The sequence below is a fragment of the Nematolebias whitei genome, chromosome 18, assembly GCF_014905685.2.
Source record: "Nematolebias whitei isolate Nwh7 chromosome 18, NemWhi1, whole genome shotgun sequence".
Classification (NCBI taxonomy): Eukaryota; Metazoa; Chordata; class Actinopteri; order Cyprinodontiformes; family Rivulidae; genus Nematolebias; species Nematolebias whitei.
The window spans coordinates 25,494,509-25,516,450 of record NC_056515.1 but is presented as its reverse complement, the minus strand read 5'-3'; the positions used below and the strand labels follow the sequence as shown (position 1 = coordinate 25,516,450).

The 21,942-nt window shown below is 39.8% G+C and overlaps 1 protein-coding gene across 2 annotated transcripts in view; it reads left to right on the top strand.

Annotated features, from left to right (window-relative positions):
* prrc2b (proline-rich coiled-coil 2B) overlaps nt 1-21,915 on the top strand; it is a 31,094-nt gene extending 9,179 nt beyond the window's left edge. Inside the window, exons 2-31 of one of the 2 annotated variants that reach the window (XM_037692127.1) lie at nt 1,848-2,025; nt 2,111-2,285; nt 2,518-2,620; nt 2,878-2,941; nt 3,238-3,381; nt 6,240-6,547; nt 6,628-6,752; nt 6,849-7,012; nt 7,379-7,466; nt 7,556-7,706; nt 7,890-8,232; nt 8,330-8,517; nt 8,849-9,047; nt 10,953-11,157; nt 11,386-13,395; nt 13,490-13,653; nt 13,920-14,035; nt 15,417-15,561; nt 15,631-15,707; nt 15,810-16,094; nt 16,290-16,388; nt 16,615-16,804; nt 16,889-16,986; nt 17,066-17,193; nt 17,335-17,575; nt 17,697-17,861; nt 17,988-18,067; nt 18,192-18,273; nt 18,480-18,710; nt 21,170-21,915. In XM_037692127.1, the coding sequence (XP_037548055.1) occupies nt 1,911-2,025; nt 2,111-2,285; nt 2,518-2,620; nt 2,878-2,941; nt 3,238-3,381; nt 6,240-6,547; nt 6,628-6,752; nt 6,849-7,012; nt 7,379-7,466; nt 7,556-7,706; nt 7,890-8,232; nt 8,330-8,517; nt 8,849-9,047; nt 10,953-11,157; nt 11,386-13,395; nt 13,490-13,653; nt 13,920-14,035; nt 15,417-15,561; nt 15,631-15,707; nt 15,810-16,094; nt 16,290-16,388; nt 16,615-16,804; nt 16,889-16,986; nt 17,066-17,193; nt 17,335-17,575; nt 17,697-17,861; nt 17,988-18,067; nt 18,192-18,273; nt 18,480-18,704 (6,477 nt within the window). In that variant the 5' untranslated portion in view covers nt 1,848-1,910 and the 3' untranslated portion in view covers nt 18,705-18,710; nt 21,170-21,915. Of the gene's footprint in view, nt 1-1,847; nt 2,026-2,107; nt 2,286-2,517; nt 2,621-2,877; nt 2,942-3,237; nt 3,382-6,239; nt 6,548-6,627; nt 6,753-6,848; nt 7,013-7,378; nt 7,467-7,555; nt 7,707-7,889; nt 8,233-8,329; nt 8,518-8,848; nt 9,048-10,952; nt 11,158-11,385; nt 13,396-13,489; nt 13,654-13,919; nt 14,036-15,416; nt 15,562-15,630; nt 15,708-15,809; nt 16,095-16,289; nt 16,389-16,614; nt 16,805-16,888; nt 16,987-17,065; nt 17,194-17,334; nt 17,576-17,696; nt 17,862-17,987; nt 18,068-18,191; nt 18,274-18,479; nt 18,711-21,169 lie in introns of both variants that reach the window. The other variant, XM_037692126.1, reaches the window with a different exon arrangement.
* Nucleotides 21,916-21,942: the final 27 nt, after the last annotated feature.

Here is a 21,942-nt window from a genome sequence, read left to right as displayed (position 1 = left end):
TGTGAGGCAACAGTGCTAACCACTGAACTGTAGTGCTGCCAAAAAATGAAAATGAAGGGAGGAAAAGTTGTGTTTTGTTGCTGTCTTTTTAAAGCCATCAATCTAATAATGAAACAGGGATTAAATGGACACTGCCTTCAACAAAGAGAACCAGATCCACAGTTTTACCCAAACAGAGCATGGCGGGTCGTGTTTTCTGATACAAGGCGAGTGTGGGCAGTGTTTGTAACTCACAGGCTGCAGGTGAGAGCGCCAATCAGTGTTTTCTGGACTATTTTCTAAGCAAGACACTCTGCTAACCAAAGGTGATGACATGTAATAAATTATTTTACATCTATGTATTAAATGTACATTTACAAATGTACATGTAGAAATGTGTTCGCACATGACCAATACACAGCCGCCTGAGGAGATACCAGAACTGATACACCATCACCCCACCCCCTCCTCCCGCTATGCCTCTACCTCCACAGGACTTTTGTATCTAAAGTCTAACTTTGAATTAAACATTAATGAGTTCTGAGCATCGTCAACATTGTACAGAAATGTCCAACTTGCGTGTCTAAACTCTGGGTCTAAGAGAGTGTGCAGCCTGAGTGTCTCTGTTGAAGGATGAGGCTGTGTCTGCTGCTTTAGTTCTTATAATTAAACAGCATTAATGCTAAAAGACAAATAATTACTGTATATGTCATAGATAAGAGAAAATATGTGTATCTCCATTTCTCTCTGAGAGAGAGTCAGTTTCAAGTTTGTGCAGTTTATCATAAAAATCAGCAAAATTCAATTCTACGCTGTTCTCACAATAACTAGGTGGTGTGACTGTTTGGATGTGCTTAACTTGATTATATTTCAATCATTAAAAAAAAAGTAACCAAAAAAAAAACCAGCTAGGTTGTAAGGCAATGTAGAAAACTAAAAACAGGAACATGTCTGCGTTGGTTTTTGCCAGAACTTGGCAGATGTTTGATGCCACTTAGAGAGGTCAAGGTCGAGAACTTCAGATCGTTTTGCAAGATGTTCCAGGAAACAGGAGCGGTGTAGGAGAAGGCCCTTTTGCCTAGTTCAGTCCGCAATGAGGGGACACTGCATGTAATAATGTCCTGAGCGCGCACGCTGTAGCTGCACTCACGCAGAGACATTTAGGACATGTAAAAAGGCAACAGGCCAGAAGTGATTTTTAAAATTTTTTTATTACGGTCATGTATACAGTCCACTCTGTATGTGAAAACCTTAGAGATGTGACCTGTATGCAGGGAAAAGCTCTTGAATGAATGTGTAGTATTATGGGGTGGGGGTGTAGACAATTTTCTTAACATTCTATAATCTGACCCAGTTAAAACACCCATTAGTTGTTACATTGCTTAAACTTCCAGTATGCTCATCTTCAGCGTTGTTTTTCTTGTTTTACCCAGTTCTGTTTGAATGTAATGTAGCTGATGAAACAAGGCATTAATTCTGTAATAAATGTGTGTCCTATACATCTCGGCATGTTGAATGTGTAAACACTGATGTCAAAATAGAAAACACTTAACCGGCATTGAAGATGAGATTTATATCTGATCTTAAAAAGTTTAGCTCATACAGATAGATTTAAATAAGTTTTCCTTTAAAAGCAGTTTATACATTTATTTAGTGCCAGTGAAAACAAAAGCCTCTGCATTTTAACTAAATAAGTAAAACTACTGTCCAATATAAACACAAAAATGACTTTTGATATCTTTGGTTCTTTTGTGACCACGCAATGTGACAAAAATCTTGAGTCAGTATTTAATTCATAAACTCTTCTGCAGGTATATACTTTGTTTCAGTGATGTCTTTAATAACTGTAGAAATGTATTTCTTCGCAGAATCAGAAGGCACTGGGAAGAGGCGCAAAGAAAAATTTTCATACTCGATGACATTACATCGAAATGTCCGATCGTTTGGGGCAAATAACCAAGTCCAAGGATGGGAAAAGCAAGTATTCCTCACTCAGCTTATTTGACAAGTACAAGGGAAAATCAATAGAAACTCAGAAAAATACAGGTAAGTTTGTGTGCAGTCTGATGTTTTTTTATTTTTTATTTTACTCTCCTGTTTTAACTTGGACCTGTTCTCTGTCGCCCAGTAGTTCCACGACATGGCTTACAGAGTCTTGGCAAAGTGGCCACAGCCCGGCGCATGCCCCCACCTGCTCACCTGCCGAGCTTGAAGTCTGAAAACAAAGGAAACGATCCCAACGTGATTATAGTGCCCAAAGACGGTACAGGATGGGCGAACAAGCAGGAACAACCCGATCAAAAGAGGTGAAGAAGAAAGATTTTACGAATGAACTCAGTATTTTTATTTAAATGCATTAGTTAAATCAATTGTGCTGCAAATAAGTCATAATGTTGAAGAAATGTAATAAAGTTTTGAGCATTTTGTATGTGTCTGCATTTTACCATGTTCAGTCTTATCACTAGGAGTCTGTTGAACTGTGGGACTGTTTTTATTCAAATCAGATTGCAGTACTTACTGTTTTCTCTCTTATTTTAGTTCCACTGCGTCAGTGCCACAGCTGCCGGAGTTGCAGCCGCAGCTGGCTTTACAGAAATCTGTCTCCAATCTTCAGAAGTCCTTACCAGTGGCCAACCAAGAGGTATGCATGTGCACCTATGTTTAGTTTTACCAACATAACACACTTCTTTTGCCTTTTTCTCCCTCTCTTTGAAAAGCATCTTTAATATTTTCAAGGCTAGTACAATGAAAATTAAAGGACCAATACAAATTGTCATTTTTGTGTAAGAAAATTGATATTCCATATAGGACAAGAACTGTAAACTTTGAATATCAAGACCCTCATGGGGCAGTAAAACTTGTAGGACTATGGCCCTAATTTTATTCCATTTTTCTCAGAACACAAACACAGGTGGACCAAAGCAATGGGCCCAGCTAAATGGCAAGGCAGTAGAGCAAGATGGTGAGTCATATCAGATGAATCTATCTCACATTCAGACTTATCTGTTTCAAATCAACTGACCTGCTGTACAAATGGATGTGGAGGATCCACAACTATTTTATTTATTTATTATTATTTCAGTATTGGCTACAAATATTTACTACTGTAGTAGTGATAGTGGTATTTTTCTTTTCTGTGTATCTTGTACAACGACTTTGCAGTAAACTGACATGCACGTCCACAAAAATGAAAGCACAATTTCAGTGATTTTTAAGCATCATCCAACTTACATTGACCACTTTTTGCTGTGATGTCAGGTTTAAGGGCCTCAAACCGACTTCAGCCCTTCTCTCACGAGGAATTTCCCACCCTGAAGGCAGCTGGAGAACAGGACAAAGTTGGCAAGGAAAGAAGCGGCTTCGATCCGTCGTATGGGCCCGGACCAAGCCTCCGCCCCCAGAGTAAGTCCTGTTCCTTCTGAGCGCTCAGGAAATGATAGGCTTATGCTCTGTGCAAAGCAAAATGTTGGATTATTAAAAAATATTATGACCATTATTGTAGGAAGCAGCACAATTTCTCCTGTCCTCCTTTTTTTTAATTATTATTTATTTATGTTTTAAACTTGTATTTGATACCCGTTGGTGTTGCACATTTACATGGTTTTGAGTCGAGCAGATTTCCACAACAGACTACACAATAACTCACTAATTAGGCCTGTCGCGATAAACAATAAATCAATTAATCGCATGATAAATGAAAATTTTCGACCTCATTTTCATTTATCGGCTTTATCGTTTCTTCGTCTCTCTCTCTCTGAAGACACTGGAAGACAAAAGGCTCAACTCCGGTGCTTTTCTAGGGCTGTTGTAAACAAATATTTTAGTAATCGGGTAATCTATAGATTATTCTGACGATTAATCGGGTAATCGAAAACAAAATTTGTCAGGTTCTGCAGTAACTACCGGACTCATTTTACGAGTGATACAAATACACGAAAAAAAACATTAAATAAACAACCCATTTAATTCCTCTTTTTTAAATATTTTATTGCTTAAGTTGAATTATTTTTAAACATCACGTAAAAATCTAAATGCTGTAAAACAATTTTTATGGATTGGAAAACTGAATGGAATTTACAAAGTAGGATCTGGAAGGAAGGAAATCATTTGGACTGAAGGTGGAGATGATCTTCTGGAAGCCTCCATCTTCCACCACGGACAGCGGCTGCATGTCTGTGATGATCATATTTAAAATGCTGTTTGTGAACTCAGCTGCTGCACAACCAACATCCTGTAGCTCTTTGTATGAAGCTGTCCGACATATGACTCTGCATTTACTGAAAAGAAGTACAATAAAATTATTATTTGTTTGTTCATTGTTATTCCTTAATACATTTTCAAGTGTACTGCACTGGATATAAAATTATGTAATATTGTTAAGTAATCTACACTTTCTGATGACCTGCTGCAATCAAAGTAATATTAGTTGTATTTGATTTATGCTTTTATTTATGTGTGAGGTTTGAGGATTCTTTAATTAAACCTTCTGTCACTGAATTATTTTTAACCATCACATAAAAATCTAAATGCTATAAATTTTTATGGATTGGAAAATGGAATGGAATCTTTATGTTAGAACCTGAGTAAGATGGATAATGTAAAGTTTGAGTTTGTACATTGAGTTCTGCAGACTATTATTATTTAGTCTTGATTGTTTAGCTATAAACAAATATGACAGTAGTAATCAATGCAGATTAATCTCAGTTTTCAGTCATGAACAGCAGTAGCAAGAAGAAAAAAAAAATCCCACTAACTTGTTTAAATACATTTACACTTGAAATATTCACCCTAAATATCTCATTTAAGTCAGGATGGAAGTACAGCAATAAATAAATGCATCAGTCTGTTGCTGCTTTTATCTTTAACAAACTTACATCAAGTCCTGCAGAGTTTTTGTTCCTCACACAACATACAGAACCTGCCAGGTAGCCACTATGATTAGTCAGTAGATTTAACGTTAGCAAAAATATGCCTCATTTTATATCTATAACATGACAGATTATCACATTTAGGTTAACATATTTTGCACAGAGAACATGATACCTGTTGCAGCTGTGGATGAGTTTGATGCTACAGCGGGTGTTTTCTCTTCAGACGCTGCAACATCGACGACGTGCTGTTGTGGTTACTCCAGTTCTGCTTTGCAGTGGAAGCACTGAGCTGTGTTGTCTTTTCTGTTTATCCTAAAATGTTCCCAAACTTTTGACAGTTTTTGTTGTTTTCGGGGCTCTTTTTCTACGCAGTCTCCGTTCCCTCCATCGCTACAAACTTAGCACACACGCGTTGGTGGAAGTGCTAGCGGAAGCGCTAGCCTTGTGTAACACAAAAAGCTAGACCACAGTGCTCTGAATAGTTTTAACGAAGCTTCGAGGCAGATAAATTTGCCTCGAGGATTTTTTGTAATCTAGGTCCTCGAATGATTCGAGGAATCGTTTCAGCCGTACTCTTCACTGATCCCTCCCTTTCTCTTTAAAATCCATTTTAACCGTCCAAAATCACATTTTTGGATCGTTAAAAGCAGCTAAGCTACGAGCTAAGCTAACAGGCCGACCTCGGGGAAAAGACATTCGTCTTGTTGGAGCTCCAGAATTCACGGTTGAAAAAAAAAGTTGTTTTTCTCTGCAAAAAGAAGCTGAGAACTTGTTTACTTTTTCTTTTTTTATATATATATATTAAAGCTTTGTGTGAAAAATGCTATGCTAAAGAGCTCAAATCACACCAAGCGTCTGCCATTTTGAGAACCAAAAAACAGGAAGGACAGACAGCCCATGTCACGTCAAGAGGCCTCCCTCCCATTCTTCTTAAGAGACACACTGCTCACTTCCTCACTATCCATCCATCAGTTCAAACAGTCTTATACTGCCATCCGGTAGTCGGGAAAAAAAAGTACCACACTCAAAACAAATTACCAACATTTCTTCTTAAATGTGACAATAATTACTAATTATTGTCAAATTTCAAACAATGTTATAGTTTATTGCAATAATTTCTGAGACAATTAATTGCCCAGCAAAATTTGTAATCGTGACAGGCCTATCACTAATACCTGCGAAGTCAGAACTAGTTATGAATTTCTTTCATGAGTAGACAAAGCATTGACTGAATCTTTGGCATGAAGCCATTTTGCAGCTGACAACACATTACTTTGTGTTTTAGTTATATAATTATCCCTCAGCTAAGGCAAAATGATGGTCTTTGTTTCTGTTGTTAAAAAATATATTTTTTGTGCTATATTAATGTATTTATTGTTTCTCTGTAAGATGTGACGAGCTGGAGGGAAGGTGGTGGCAGGAACCTTCAGCCCTCATCCCTCAGCCTGCCAGCAGATGCTGAGGGTAAGACCACTGCCCAGGGTGAGACTGGCACTCCTCCAGTCTCATCTCTTCCCTCCGCTGCCACCGGTACCATCTCAGCTAGCGTCGTGACGGCGCAGTCGCCGGCTGTCGACTCCAAGGAGGTTTCACTCCGACCCGCCCAGCCTGTGCGCAGACTTGCCGTCCCTTCTGCCCTTCAGTATCAGCTCCATCACACTTCAAATGCTGTCTACCATGACATGTTGCCTGCATTTGTACGTACTGAATGGCCTAACAGACAAACATTTGTTTTCCATATCGATTTCTGATATTAATAACTTGCCACTACTTTCAGATGTGCTCTAAAGAGACTCGTGAAGCTACTGGTCCAGATAATGTTTCTACTACAGTAGCAGCCCCGGCTCGATTTGACAGCAAACCCACTTTCAGGCAAAGTTTTACCAAAACTGAACTTGTAAAGTGAGTACAGTACAAATCCTTTTTCAGTTACTGGTGATTTAGCAAAGCCTGCAACATTCAGCAGATGTGAATTTGTTTCTCCACGTTTGGTTGCAGTGGTGACGCGAGAAGAGAGAATCGCTTTGTCCGTGTCCCTCCTCGACTCTCTTCTCAGCCCATCCGCAGGCCTGGCGACAGACCACAGCGCCCAGCCATTATTAACGCAGACGATTTGAAGGATCTTGATGATCTTGACAATGACTGTGAGGACGGATGGGCTGGTCAGTATTTTCTTGTTCTTGTTCCTCTGTAAATGCATTCCATCACTTCTTTAGAAACAACAGATTTCACAATAAGGCCTTAAATATGATACTCCAAACATTTTTTAAACACATATTTTTCCTTTCATTTGAAATTGCTGTTTTTCTTCTGGCAAGAGGGCATCAATTCAAAGAAAAATTTAAAATAACTATTTCTGGCCAATTGATGACAATAACACCAACATAAATAGCATCTATTGAGCATGTTCATTTAGCATTGTTTACCGTTTGTTCTCGGTAATTCACATTTTCAGTACACTGCTGAATAGTAATGGCAAAAATAGGACACATTATTAAAAATAACAAACGGCTCTGTTGTGTTTCTAGGACTTCATGAAGAAGTTGATTACAGCGAGAAGCTTAAGTTCAGTGATGACGAAGACGAACATGCTCCAAGTGACAGAACCAAGATGTGGTATGACTTCCTACTTTATAGGTTGTTGGTCTTTTTGTTTTGCTTTTGTTTTTCATTGAAGGGTGTCTGGTTTTACTGCTAACTTTTAGGAATGAATGGGACAAGCGGGACCACCAATCCTCCTTTAGTTCAGGGGAACAGTCTTATCCTCAAGAATCTCCTGAGGACAATTATTCTTACCAACATCACCATGAGCCGTCCAAGAAGCTCAGCAGCAGATTTCTCTGCACTGACAGCCAGGTAACTACAGTGCTCACCACTTTGATCTTTTTCTTTTAAGATTATTCATTTTAAATGTGCTTTTCACTGGTAAACTCTTCAGCCCTCTTTCAACAAGAAACCCATTTTGCTTCTGTTATTTAGTTATATTTCACGTAGAAACTTCACACATCACCATCTTAAGTGTCTATGTCCTGCTTCTAGGCCATGCAGAAAAACCACAGTGATCCACTAGCTGACTCAGATGATCACCAGCGGCCTCAGAGCCAGGCTCTAGCTAGGGGGAAGTATGTGACGCCTGAGCGTTCTGAAGCTGTTGAGAGAGCCCGTAGACGTCGGGAGGAAGAAGAAAGACGTGCTCGTGAAGAGCGACTAGCTGCATGTGCTGAAAAACTCAAGAAGTTGGATGAGAAGTTTGGGAAGATTGAAAGACAGGTGTCGAGGACCGAAGATTGCTCAAAGGAAGCAGAGAGCAAGGAAGTCCCACTTTCCCCAAACCAGGAACAGAGTAAAGGCCATAACGAAAACTTGCAGTACAGCACAAAAGGTAAAACATTGTAATCTTACACTCTATATATGTTTAGGAAAAAGTTATATATGCATGGTTCGTTCTAAAAAGATCTTGTAATCAATTTTATTTTTAGATGGAAGTGATTGTCTGCCAGTCTCCTCTGGCAGTAGTTATCGTGATGAGCCAGGCTTCTCCACTCACCGCAGTAGTGAAGATGATGGTCAGGAGCCCTCCTCCCCCTCAGAAGACTACAGTGGACGTCAGCTCTCTAAATCAGTTCCACCCCGCTTCCAAAAGCAGCCACAGCACCACCAGCAGCAGGTGATCACTAACTGATGGCCAATTTGACTTAAGTTTTTATTTTAAGTTTATATATATTTAAGTGTATTTGTTCTTGGGAGATCATTTTCAAAAGCTTAAAGGACAGAAAGTTATGGCATGAAAAGTTTTAAAACATATATTTTTTTGCCTTTAGTTGCACTGTAAATTATGAATCATTTCAGATTATTTAGACCTGACATGTTAGAAAACATTCTTCATGACAAAAAGTTGGATAAAAGTGGATAATCTTCTTTTCCTAAACAGTCTTTTGAATGTTGTTCACTTTTTTTTTTCCAACTGTCTGTTTTTTTTTTTGTTTTGCTATTGACAGGAGTCTTTGCTTAAAATGCAGCATTGGCAGCAGTCAGGACATCCCACTTCAGGCTCGAGCCATGCCCAGCGGCGCTATTATCCCCCACATGTTCTCGGGTTTGATCCTCGCTGGATGATGATGCCACCTTTCATGGACCCACGCATGACTCAAGGACGATCTCCTGTAGACTACTATCCAGGTTCCGTTCATTCATCAGGTAAATTCTGAAGCTGTGTAGATGCAGATACCGTAATTCTCGGGCTACAGAACACACCTGTCTCTAAGCCGCACATACTGAATAAAAGATGAATCATAAATTTGTACATAAATAAGACGTTATTAAGCCGCGGGTATCTACCGTTCATCGTTCAGACTGCATGATCGTCACAAGTCTTCACGAAGCTTCGCTGTCTGACTCATGGTTACAACCATTAAACCTTGAAAAGCAACACAAGGACAGTGTAAGCATAATCACTGGACAGAACAGTGCCATACACCTATGTAACTGAAATTATTTAAAAATTATATACCGGTCAATTTTACCCAGAGTTCTTATCGAGGTCATGTGACTGGAAGTCAAATAGTACCGGTAAAATACGGTAAGTATTCATTAAATTAGTAGTATTGATTTTTATTGTTAAACACTTTGGTAAGAGCTGCTGTTTTTAAATGTACTTTCTAAATAAATTTGATGTGATTTCTCCTCAGCACTGCTCATATGAGGAGGGGGGCTGTTCTCCCTTCCTGAAGGGGGAACAGCCCCTCCCTCCCGTTGTTCCGCTCCGTGCTGGTATTTAAACACATATTTACCGTACACAGATTTTTATTTTTAACTTTTATTTAAATATGTACCAGTCTTGACTGTGACTGCTTTAAAAATAAATCTGACTTGACTTCTCTGAGCTCCCATGACGGAGGGGGAAAGACATCCCACCCCCCATGTTCTTTGTCACTGCTCTGTGCTGGGATGTGAGTTTAAATGAGATCCCTGTATTTAAACACATATTTACCGACACAGAAAAATGTCACACAGTAATAGGGGTGGGCGATATGGCTCAAATATAATATTGTGATATTTCAGAGCATTCTGGCAATAACGATACATTTTGTGATATAAAAAAAAAAAACAGAAATCATAGTTATTCATTTGATAAAATTAACTTAACATGTTGCTTTGCAGTATTGTATAAAAACTATTTAAAAAAAAACAAGGGTTAATTTTACTGAAATTACTTTATTTAGTAAAGTATTCAGTCTCAAAGTATAAAAATAAAAATGATCCTTCTGTTATTTAGATTGAAAACATCTGCACAAAATATAGATCAACAAAATCCACCACAAGAACAAATGCAGGTGAAGTTTCGCAAAATAACTAAATAAAATGAAGCTTAAGATCTGTTGAGCATAAATGTAACGTACAACAAAATATATGTTGCCTTTAAATGAGCTATAACTTCCAGAACTTCTTTTTTCTCCCTTGTCCTGTCCAGCATTGTGACACTCAGAATTATTGTTTGAGTGTCAAGGTGATGATGCCCAACAGATTTACTTTCACAAGCAGAGCATTATGGCTGGCCTTAATGCTTGATATATAAATAAAACTTTATTAGAATTTGCTTTGGGTTTGTTTCAGATGTAATGGGCACGGGGATGAAAGAAAAAGTTCTGAAAGTTATAGCTCATTTAAAGGCAACATATATTTTTTTGTATGTTACATTTATGCTCAACAGATCTTAAGCTTCATTTTATTTAGTTATTTTGGGAAACTTCACCTGCGTTTCAGTTTTTGTGGCATTCACTCTGTATAACAAAATTCTGTCCTCAAGAGGGGTGGGTGCAGGGCAGCTCTGTGAGCAGCGTCCTGGCTCTGTCAAAGGAAAAGGTTAGTCAGAGGAAGCTGCCAAGAGATGACAGGAAGTCTTTCAAAATAAAATATAAATTATGAAGAAAAAAAACTTAAATTAGCCGTTCCTACATATAAACCGCAGGGTACAAAGTGTGAGAAAAAAGTAGTGGCTTATACACTGGAAAGTACTGTAGTTAGGTGACTTACAGACAAGTAGACTGAACTGTTGTTGGAACATAAGTTTTTCTTTTTGACCACTGTAATTTTCTTGATCAGGAATGGTAAAACCTGCCATGCATCAAGACCATTTAAACAGTCCTGGTTCAGATGAAGGATGCCATTCCAAACTGCATTTAGAGAAGCGAACTTCATCCACTGAGCCTTACCAAGTGTGGAATCAAGATAGCCACCCACTGCGCAGCTTCACCCCACCTTACCAGAGGCAGCATGAAAGCGCAAACAGGGGCCAGCCTGGTGACAGGTCAGTTACTTTTATAAAAGCACATTTCCTTCTTAAGTAATTAAAAGTTAGTCAAAGTTTGCCTATATTATAAAAACAGAAGATTGCCTTACAATTTATTTATCATTTTAGTTGTCTTACTATTGAAGAAAATAAACAAGAATTTATACAAAGACAAGTAGCAACAGAAAGATTTATAGTTTCATTTTTACTTTTTTTTTTTTTTTTCTTTTTTCCTCATTTCTGCAGCGATGATTCCCATTCTGACCCATATGAAGACCGGGCCAGTGAGAGCTTGAGATACACTCAAGGCAATCTTCCCCATCATGCTTATCAGAGCCAAGAATCGGAGAAAGAACGCAGACACCATGACCAAGGTCTTCTCACCACTGCTCAGAGCCTCTCTCAAAATTTTCCAGACAGTGAATGTACTGATCAAGACCTTAGAGATAAGCATTTAAAAGATGGTCTTGAAAATCATATTGAGACTTTGGATAACTCTGAAGACAACTGGAAAAGAGATGGAGGCCTGAAACAAGATGGGGGTCTTAATTCCCAGAGTCAGTGGTCTGAGGCCAGTTCCAGCAGCAGCGTCAACCAGCCATCTGAGACCATTGGTCGGATATTAACTCGCAGAACTGGCCCCATCAAGAAACCAGTTCTTAAGGCTCTTAAACTGGAAGACAAAGAGAATGAAAAGCCTAAATCTGAACCTGAGGAAAAACCTGTGCCCTATCGCCTGGAGAAGGAAGTCCTTACCAATGTTTATGACTTAAAGAAAGATAACCAGGCTACCAGCAATAGGCGTCCAGCTTCACCTGTTGCTGAAAAACCGTCTGAAGAAAGGCGGCGCCAGTCACCAGTTCCTACTAAAACAGACAGGCCTCAAAGCACCCATAGTGACGATTTCCCAAAGGAAAGCACCTGGGGCACTGGCAAAAGCCAGATACCTAGAGATAATCGGGAAAACCGAGAACCTCAGGCACCACAACGCAATAATTGGATCTTCATTGATGAAGAGCAGGCCTTTGGTTCCGTCAGGGGTACAGGTAGAGGTCGCAGCCGAGGCTTTAGGGAATTCAATTCTCGTGGTGGAACCCGTGGTGGTCGAGGTGGAGATACCCTCAGAGGGGCCTATAATAATGGCAATGGTGTGCTGAGGCCAGCCAGAGGTCGAGCAACACCCAGGGACCTTCTAAAGGCTGATGAGTATCAGAGGGGAAGACCTCGCAGGCGAAATGTTAGCGAGACTTTAAGTGAAGCATCTGAATATGAGGAACTTCCAAAACGACGCAAACAGAAAGGAACTGAGAATGGAGAAGGTTTGACAGAGTCCGGAGAAGTTCGTAAGGCTGATAACGACTCTTGGAGATCCAACAAGATCTACACAGATGAGCATGCATCAGATTCCAGAGAAAAGGCCAAGATGAGGGGCTTTGGAGGCCGCGTTTTGCCTCCCAGGCTGAACATCAGTGGTAACTACAATCGAAGCTTTGGGGGATCCAGAGACATTTCTACATGGAGGGGCAGAGGGCCCCAGTTTGGCAACAACAGTGGCTCTGTGCAAGAGAATGGGTACGGTCCTGGAGTAGAGGCTGCTTATTCCCGCAGACCACCAAATGAACGTGAGGCTTTCAAGTACACTCCTAAATTTACAGGCTCCTTTATGGAAAATGGCTCTGAGGACCGTGAGGGAGAATACTACTTTGAGAATGAGAACCCCGACAGACAGCTGTTAAGAAGGCGCCGTCCTCCACGTCAGGACAAACCTCCCCGCTTTCGTCGTCTACGACAAGAACAGGAACCTGGATCAAACCAGTGGACAAGTGATGAGCACATAAATGGAGACTTTGCAAATCCATGGTCAAGTCGCACCAAAGGCAGTGGTGATGACCACTGGCCCAGTGGGCAATTTTCTGGACATTCCAGCCAGCATGGTCACACAGAAGAATGGGAAACAGGATCAGACAACAGTGACTTGGGGGATTGGAAAGAGAAGCGAGGTGGAAGTGGAGGCGTGGCTTCTCAAGGACACATTGACATTCCCTCAGATTCTGGCCACAGTGAACCAGGCTCTGGTGAGAAGAGGGAACTTTCAAAGAGAAGCTTCTCCAGTCAGAGACCACTGGTGGAGCGACAGAACCGGAAAGGAGAGCCATCAATCCTGGAAGTAAGCAAGATGATACGCACACCTGATAATCTCCCCCCTTCATCTAACCGGAGTGACAGCTGGCAGAATGGAGGGACTTCTTGCAAAAGGTGAAACTAGTAATTATATTATTACTATAATTTGTTTGGGTGATAAAATAAAAAATAAAACGTTTTTGTTTTGTCACCTTTCTGTTTGCATCAGGAGCCCAGATGAGTCTGGACCAGTTTACTGTGTGGAGCCACCGCCAGAGGACAGGGAGCCCAGCGAGCCCTCAGGGAAGAAATTAGACAAGGAACTGAAACCAGGACCTGTCAAGACTGAGTTGGTTGAATCTCTCTCCCAGTATGAGCTCAGTGGTTACTCAAGTGAGTTTTTCTTAAAAATTTCTCTTGGATTTTAGTGTTGACAGAAGTTAATCAAAGCTTGTTAAATTCAAAGTGTTAGCCAATTTCCCAGAAAACTAAGAATGGCTTTTACTGCTGTTTTTGGTTTTAAGATCATTATTTTTTTTATTCAGTTAAAAAAAAAAACTGCTGGTAGTTTGTGATGTCAACTTATCAGATAATAGCAAGCATTACAGTTGTTGCAAATCAACAAATATCTTTGCACTGATGGCCCACCTGTTTTGTAGTTGATGGTGACTCAAGGGGACGAAGTACAATCCCAGATGGATACCAGGATGCCTTGTTAAAAAATCAGCGACGTCCACAGGAAGATGAGAGGAGGAGAAAAGAACAGGCAGCCTCTGTAAGATAAAAATATGCTCAAACTTTATGTTTCAAATTTAATTTGACTTCTACTGGGGGGGGGGTTGAGACTAATGTTCATTTCTGAGTATAGAATTTGGCAGTATTTGATGAGCAGTTTGGACTGAGTAAGCACCAATCCACAAATGGTTTTAGAATTGAACACATCAACAAAAAGCAAGTTTACACAAAACAGAGAGAAAAAACTACAGTTCACCATCTCTTACTTTGCATATTAAGAATTTCTTTCCTGGCATTGCATTTCATGAGCTTGATAAACCCGAGTAAAGTTTAGATGCAAACACAATCCGACATTGCACTGTTGCCATCCTTACTTGAAGCTGTTTTAATTAGGCTGGATCACATGTGAAGCACAAGTGATAACTCATACAGTGATTTTAAAGAAGACAAATGTGAAATATGGTAAATGTATGAAATACACAAAACTGCCAGACAAGCAGCTCTGAACACTTGAATCAGTTTGAGTAATGTAAGCAATAACACCAGTCAAACTTCCAAACTCTAAATTTCTGAGTCAGTAGCTGTCAACTCAGATAAAAAAAAACTCAAAAGTGATCGTGGACTTTTGTATACAGATGGTATAGCACTGTTAAAATGATCTTGACTCAACTCCCAACGGCTCACAGAAATCCTATGTTCTCATGATGAGCGATTAACTCACCCTTTTTACTTTTTATTTATTATAAGGCTGTCTGTCCTGCATAAACTTTCTCTTTCCATTTTTTATGAGGTGGATAATGAGAAAGACACTTTGGCTGGCTTTGTAGCTTTCAGTTTAGCAACTAAGAGCAAGATAACAAAGTCTAGGCCTTAGCAAGCTGAGTTAATTGGATCTATTATCTGTTTGTTAGTTGGCTGACCTGATTTTTAGGACTGAAAGAAGCTCTTGTCAATACTGTCTCTTAAAAGGGTTTGATTGCAAATTATTTTTATTTTTACTTTCAACGCAACAAACATGTTTGCATGTTTCTATCAGAGCTCTTTTTAACAACTATGATAAAGTGTATCTCATCTAAAATAGAAATGTGTCACCCACTGTTATCAATTACCCCAATTCTGTCAAAATCAATAAAAAAATGCTTTGACCAAATTATTCTCTGATACTTAGAATCTGACTATGATACTCAAATAAGCCCAAGATAAAACAGGCTTGATTCTGACTGCTTAATAAAATGAGTTAATAGATTTTCTTGATGCATTTGTTTTACTGTTTATACAATCACATATGAACCAACAAAAGCACTGATATTTAATGAAAGGTCAAGCAAACTGTTCAAATTCATCACTAGTAGTTATCTAGTCATTTTTCACAAAAAATATCAACATCATGCACTTTAAAGCATCTTTTCCATCCACCTTAGGTGCTGGTCAAAAGCAGGACAGTTGTCTCTAAGATACCACCACGCTTTGTCAAAAAGCAAGGAAGCATGAACATCGAACAACCTGAGGAAACCATTTCTTCACCAAACAATCTAGGAACTGAGATCTGGGAGACGAACAGTTCAGGTAGGAAAGTGCTTGATACATTTGTTGATGCTGTTAACCAAAAATACTAAATATGCTTGTGTTTTGTAGCTCTTTCAGTCCAGTCTTCAGGAGGAGATTCGTGGACAAAACAAGTGTCTTATACCGGTAGTGAACCCAACTCGGAGGTATTGCCGCCTGCTGAATTAAAATGTTTTTCCTCTCAAGCACAGCTATTTATAGCCTGGAGAAACTTGAACAGATTAACAGCTTTTGTTCATTTCATTCAGGATTCTGATGCTGGCCCAGAACAGAGTAAAGAACAGCACAAACCAGGGCCCATCGGAAACGAACGCTCCTTGAAGCACCGTAAAGGCTCAGAAGGTGTTGACAGGCTGGAAAGTGGACCCATTACTCCTGTCAACGGCGTGGATCTTCACGTGGACTCGGTGCTGCCGGTGCCTCCGATAGAGTTTGGTGTTAGTGCCAAAGACTCTGACTTCAGCCTTCCACCGGGCTCCACCTCAGTGCCCGTTTCTGATCCCGTTAACAAGCTTCAAGCACTTGCTACTGACGTGAGCCTTTTTTTACAGGATCGTTATACATAAATAAAACTAGCTGTAATCTAACTGTGTCAGATGTCAAATACAGGCCAAACAAGAGTGAAATAGTTTAACATATTTTGACGAGAATAGAATAAAAAAAAAATTTAAATAAATTTTGTTGATGTGCAGCTGAATGTTTTTAATATTTTTTTCCCCTTTCATCAGACATCTCTAAATCAGAGTATTCCTATGTTGCGTTCCAACCACCTGCAGCCTGGCATTGGCCTCAACACCATGTTCCCCAGTGCTGACCTCACACTAAAGGTATGTGAAATTTAATCCTTCATATAAATACAGTTTTAGTGACAAAGAATAATATGCAGCACTAACATCTAAATAAATATATTTCAGCATTGTGGAAGTTAACATGATAAATAGCATTTTCAAATGTGCCTTTATGTTTCACTTGTAAATGACTCTTCGAGGCTCAGTGTGATTTATCTGTAAAAATAAAGGTTGAACAAATGAAAAATGTTTTGTTTTTCCACAGATGGAATCTGCACGCAAGGCGTGGGAGAATTCTCAGTCCCTCCCCGAGCAGGGCTCCCCAGGTGGAGGTGTTTCAGGTGCTCAGCCTCCCTGCAGCGCTGGTTCTTCCACTGGTGTCAGCTATAGCTCTTTTGGGGTTTCCATGCCTCCGATGCCGGTTGCATCAGTGGCACCTTCCATGTCCATGCAAGGTAGAATTATGGTTTTATTTTCAGTTATATAAAGGCTCAGTCTTGACAAACTAAACTAAAATAGTTTTTCTTCTCTTAACGTAGGTAGTCCTATCCCCCCTTTGTATATGGATGGCCATGTTTTTTCAAGTCAGCCACGCCTTGTGCCTCCCACTATGACCCAGCAGCAGACCTATACACAGGTAGAAAAAATACACACACACACACGAGTGTTTGTCAGTCAGCAGGTTCATGTACTGTTACACATCCTCGTCCTTGCAGGCAGCTGCAGCCCAGCAGATACCCATCTCTTTACACACATCTCTTCAGGCTCAGGCTCAGTTGGGGCTTCGAGGAGGCCTGCCTGTCTCTCAGTCTCAGGAGATGTTCAGCTCCATCCCTCCGTTCAGGTACTAGCAGCTGTGGTCACACTGATTTGTATCACAAATGTCTTAGTCACAATAGATTTCTGTAAATAGTTAAAAGATAGTTTCACTGCAGCTTAAAATAACAAAGTCATTTTTGTGCTCATCTGTCCCAACTCCTTTCAGGTCCCAGGTTTACATGCACCCCAACTTGTCACAGCCAAGTCCCATGGTGCTGTCCGGTGGAGGTCCTCTCAAAGGACCTTACTCAGCTTTTCCTGGTATGCAGCCTTCAGACTTGGTGAAACCACAGTCAGGCTCACACTATCAGCCTTTGAATGGCAGCCAGCAGCTAATGTACGACAGCCAGATGAACCAAGGGCCCGGAATGGGTTCTTCACAACTGATGGACTCCCAGCTCATTCAGGTCAGCTCAGTTTTACAACAGCCTAACATATAATGATACTATTTTTATCTTTACATTTCCTAAGTTGATTTAGCAATAATTGTATGACTGTTAACACAACTGCGGTATTTCATTTGTTCAGGTGACTATGCCCCTTCCTGGCTCTCAACTGCGCTACGGTTCAGCTCAGCAGCTTCTTCTCCCGCAGTCAATTCAGTTGCAGCAGGGACAGAATCTGTCAGTAGGAGCTCCACGCCGAATGTTGCCACCCGGCTCCCAGCCTGCTGTCATGACTGGCAGCAGAGAGGTGGGTCTCACTCAACTTCATATTACAGAACTGTTTTTGCAGGTTGTGTCCACCTGCACTCCTAGTGTAAATAAACCCTCTACAATTATGTATCTAACAACTGTCGTTTTTGTTGTCCTGCTTTAGGGCTCACAGATGGAAATGAAAGGTTTCCAGTTCTCTGAAAAGCCCAATCATTCCCCGGGTCTATCTGGAGGTTCCTACAGGTAGGTGAAAATGTTTTGTTCAAGTGATAGAAAATTAAACTGTATATACAGATAAAAATATCACAGTGCAAGAATTGGAAATTGTGCAAAAAAAAAATAATTTGTTTGTGTCTTTTATCCTCAGACCTGGTTCTGCTAGCCCAAGCGGGAAGCCCTCTGGCCCTGGTGGACCTGTGGTACCTCTGCCTGCTCATTTTACTCAGCAGGTATGTAAGTTGAGACTTTTTTCCTTTTTTTTTTTTTTTTTTGTTTACTAAACAATTGTTTTAATGAAAAATGATACAAACTGAAGTATTTCAACCATATCTAAAGATTTATTAAGGAATTTAGTAAATCTACGTATTTGCATGATAATTGTTTATTTTGTTTATTTCCTCTCCCATTAATCCATTTTTTCTTCTGTCGCCTGTAGGTTTCACCAGCTCAAGGCAGCATGGTAATGCACATGCGCCCACCCACTGGTCCTTTCCCCAATCCCATTCAGAGACCTGTCATGCAGGTCAACAAGCCCGTCATTATCCGTTCCCCCCTTTACCCTAATCCTGGCCGTGACCCTTCCCATTCTACCCCTCCTTTAGTCCCTGAGCCCCCAGTCAAAGGGCCAGAGGATGGCATGAAGGTGAGCCACCCCCTGTAAATATAGGTAATTTAATTTTTTTTCTATTTTCTTTTTCTCTATTTAAATTTATTGTATATTCTTTCAGGAATTCAAGTGAATTGTGCCAGTTTTCTAATGTTTATAGTAGCTGATTGTCCGAAGAGTAAAGTCTGTAAAAAATTGTACTGAAAATGCTTTATTAGAACATTTCTTTTGGTGATGTGACGCTCTTAATTACATCTTATCAGCCATTTAACAATTTACTTATATACAGGTGCACTTCAAAAAATAAGAATATTGTGAAAAGGTTCAATTTTTGTCAGTCATTTCAGAAAGTGAACTTGTACACAGTAGTTCCTCGCTACTTGGCTGTTCGTTTAACGAGGACTCGCTCTATCGCGGTTTTTCAAAGTAAGATTGGACATGACATACAAGTGATGGATGAGCCGCACGATTGGCATGGAATTTTTATTTCAAATGAATTATTTTAAATTATTTAACACCACCTGCACCTTTGTGCAGCTCCAAAGCTCCCTCTTGCAGCTGATCAGCTGAGCTCTGCTCTGCCTAGGAGAAGTGGGCGTGGCCAAGAGCAGCAGGCAAAGAGCAGAAATCATGGCATTCTGTGCTCTTGCAGAGCGTTTAGAGTTTAGAAACATTAAGAATATTGCAAGAGCATGGGAAGGGTTTATATATAATATATATATTATAATGTATAATAATATTTTATAAATACTAAAATAAACTACTACTTGCACTACTATTCCTACTTCACGGCTTTTCACTTATCTCAGGGCTTCAGGGTACGGATCCCCCATGATAAACGAGGGACTACTGTATTACATAAATTCGTTACACATAAAGTGAAATATTTCAGTCCTTTATTTCTTGTAATTTTGATGATTATGGCTTACAGATAATGAAAAAACTAAACTCTGTGTATTAGACTATTATAATATTATGAAGAGGTTCAATAATTTAAATGCCTGGTGTCACACACTAATCAGCTGATTAACTCCTGGACATGAGCTACAAATGTCTCATTCCTCGAGTCCAGCCGCTCCTGAACCAGACATGACGTCTGAAGCTTCTTACCTGCTGAGGAGACAAACTGGACTGTTGCTCAGTGGTCCAATGTCATCTTTTCACATGAAAGTAAATTTTCAAGTCATTTGGAAATCAAGGTCTCAGAGTCTGGATGAAGAGAGGAGAGGAATCCATGTTGCTTGAAGTTCAGAGTGAAGTTTCCATAGTCAGTGATGGTTTGGGTCCATCTGCTGGTGTTTGTCCACTGGGTTTTTTGAAGTCCAGTCAACGCAGCATCTACCAAGACCTTTTAGTGCACGTCTGTCATCCTTCTGCTGACGAGCTCTATGGAGATGCTGATTTCATTTTACAACAGGACTTGACTCCTGCCCACCAAAGGTGCCAAAAGCTGGCTGTAATATTCTAATTGTCTGTGAATTTAGTTTTTTTATTATCTGTAAGCCATAATCATAAAAATTACAAGAAATAAAGGCTTGAAATGATCCACTCTGTGCAACGAAGCTATGAAATATTAGTTTCACTTTCAGAAATAATTGACAAGAAAAATAGAACTTTTTTCATGTTATTCTAATTATTTGAGGTGCACCTGTATTTGGATTATCTAATGCTGATTTACAGTTTGATTTAAGAAATGTGTATGTTAAATGAAGTCATTTTATTTAACAGTTTTTGAGTGAAAAGCAGTCATTTTGAAATTAATATAAATATTTTTAACTGTGGGGAAATGTATAAAACCGTATAATTCATGTACTGTAAATCTGTGATGCAGTATTTTTACTCATGGCTCTGCTTTTGCTTTGTGTAAAGTTTTTAATAGCCCAACTTAAAGGTACTCATTCCAAAGTCAAGATGACAGGACAAAATAAAACTCTTGAACAAAGAAGCACAATCTGCACAATAATTTTCTGCTCTGGGTGATTAACGTTCTTTAAAAAATTGAGCAAAATTTGTGACTGAATGACCGTTATCACGTGCATTTGTTTACCTGCAGAAAGAGCTGAAGGTAGACCTGTCGCGATAAACAAGTCAATCATTTATCAACTTTATCGTTTCTTCGTGTCTCTTTCTTTCTCCTGAAGACACTGCATGACAAAAAGCTCAACTCTGGTGATCTTCATTGACCTCTCCCTTTCTCTTTTCTCTTTAAAATCTGTTTTAACCGTCCTAAATCGCATTTTTGGATCGTTAAAATCAGATAAGCTGTGACGCTAAGCTACGAGCTAAGCTAACAGGCCGACCTCAGACTGAGGAAGTCTTTCGGATGAAAGATGAAACGTTTCTACAGTTGTTGGGGTTTTTTTTGAATGTCCAGAGGACCAGATTGAACTTTTTTTTTTAGATTTTTCTACCTGGATTATTGAGCATGCATCAGGATAGAGGAAATAATCATTATTAAGCCTGTATTATTGAAAAACTAGATTGTCTGGCAGTGAACAGTCTGCTTTTTCTTTGTGTAGAGTAAGACATTGCGAGAAATGCGCAAGGCAGTGAGGGAGGGCACGTCGCCATCCGGGGGCTTGACCAGCAAACTCCAGGAGCCCCTAACCTCCACGGGTCAAGCCAAACCAGCACGCACTGGAGCCATCAAACCCCAGGCTGTCAAAGTGGAGGAGGGTAAGGCGTAACAATGGACCTTAAAATCCTCATCGCAGCCGAGCCTGCCAACACAAAGCTGCTTGACCGATGGCCGAGCCGCTCTAAACCCAGCTGATCCCGAGGCTCCAAGGCAAGGGGCACACACAGGCTTCTTGGACTTCCAGAACTGGACACTATTATGTCACCCCGAGTATAGAGATATATAAATATAAAATATATAAATATATATATATTACACATACACACAGACCATCTTTTATTCAGATCTCTTTGCGTTTCTCTTTAATTTATTATTAGACCCTTTTAAAGAAGAGATTAGTTCAGAGAGACCAGATGCTTTGTGATTTTCTTGGTAAGCGGAGAAAATAAAAAAAAAACTCACATGGTTCACTTTTCATACTGTTTTCTGCCAAACTGTATTCACTTCCTGTATATGAACTGTAGCCCTCAGATCCAGAACCTTGAGATAAATGTACTTTGAAAAGCAGAGCGTTATTATTATTATTTTTTTTAACTACGTTGAAATGCAGTGGGGCACGTTTGTCATTTTCGTTCAGACTTTGCTGGTAAATAAAAGTTGACTTCATGACCACCCATTCAAGCCACATGTGAAGGACTTATTTTATTAACGAGT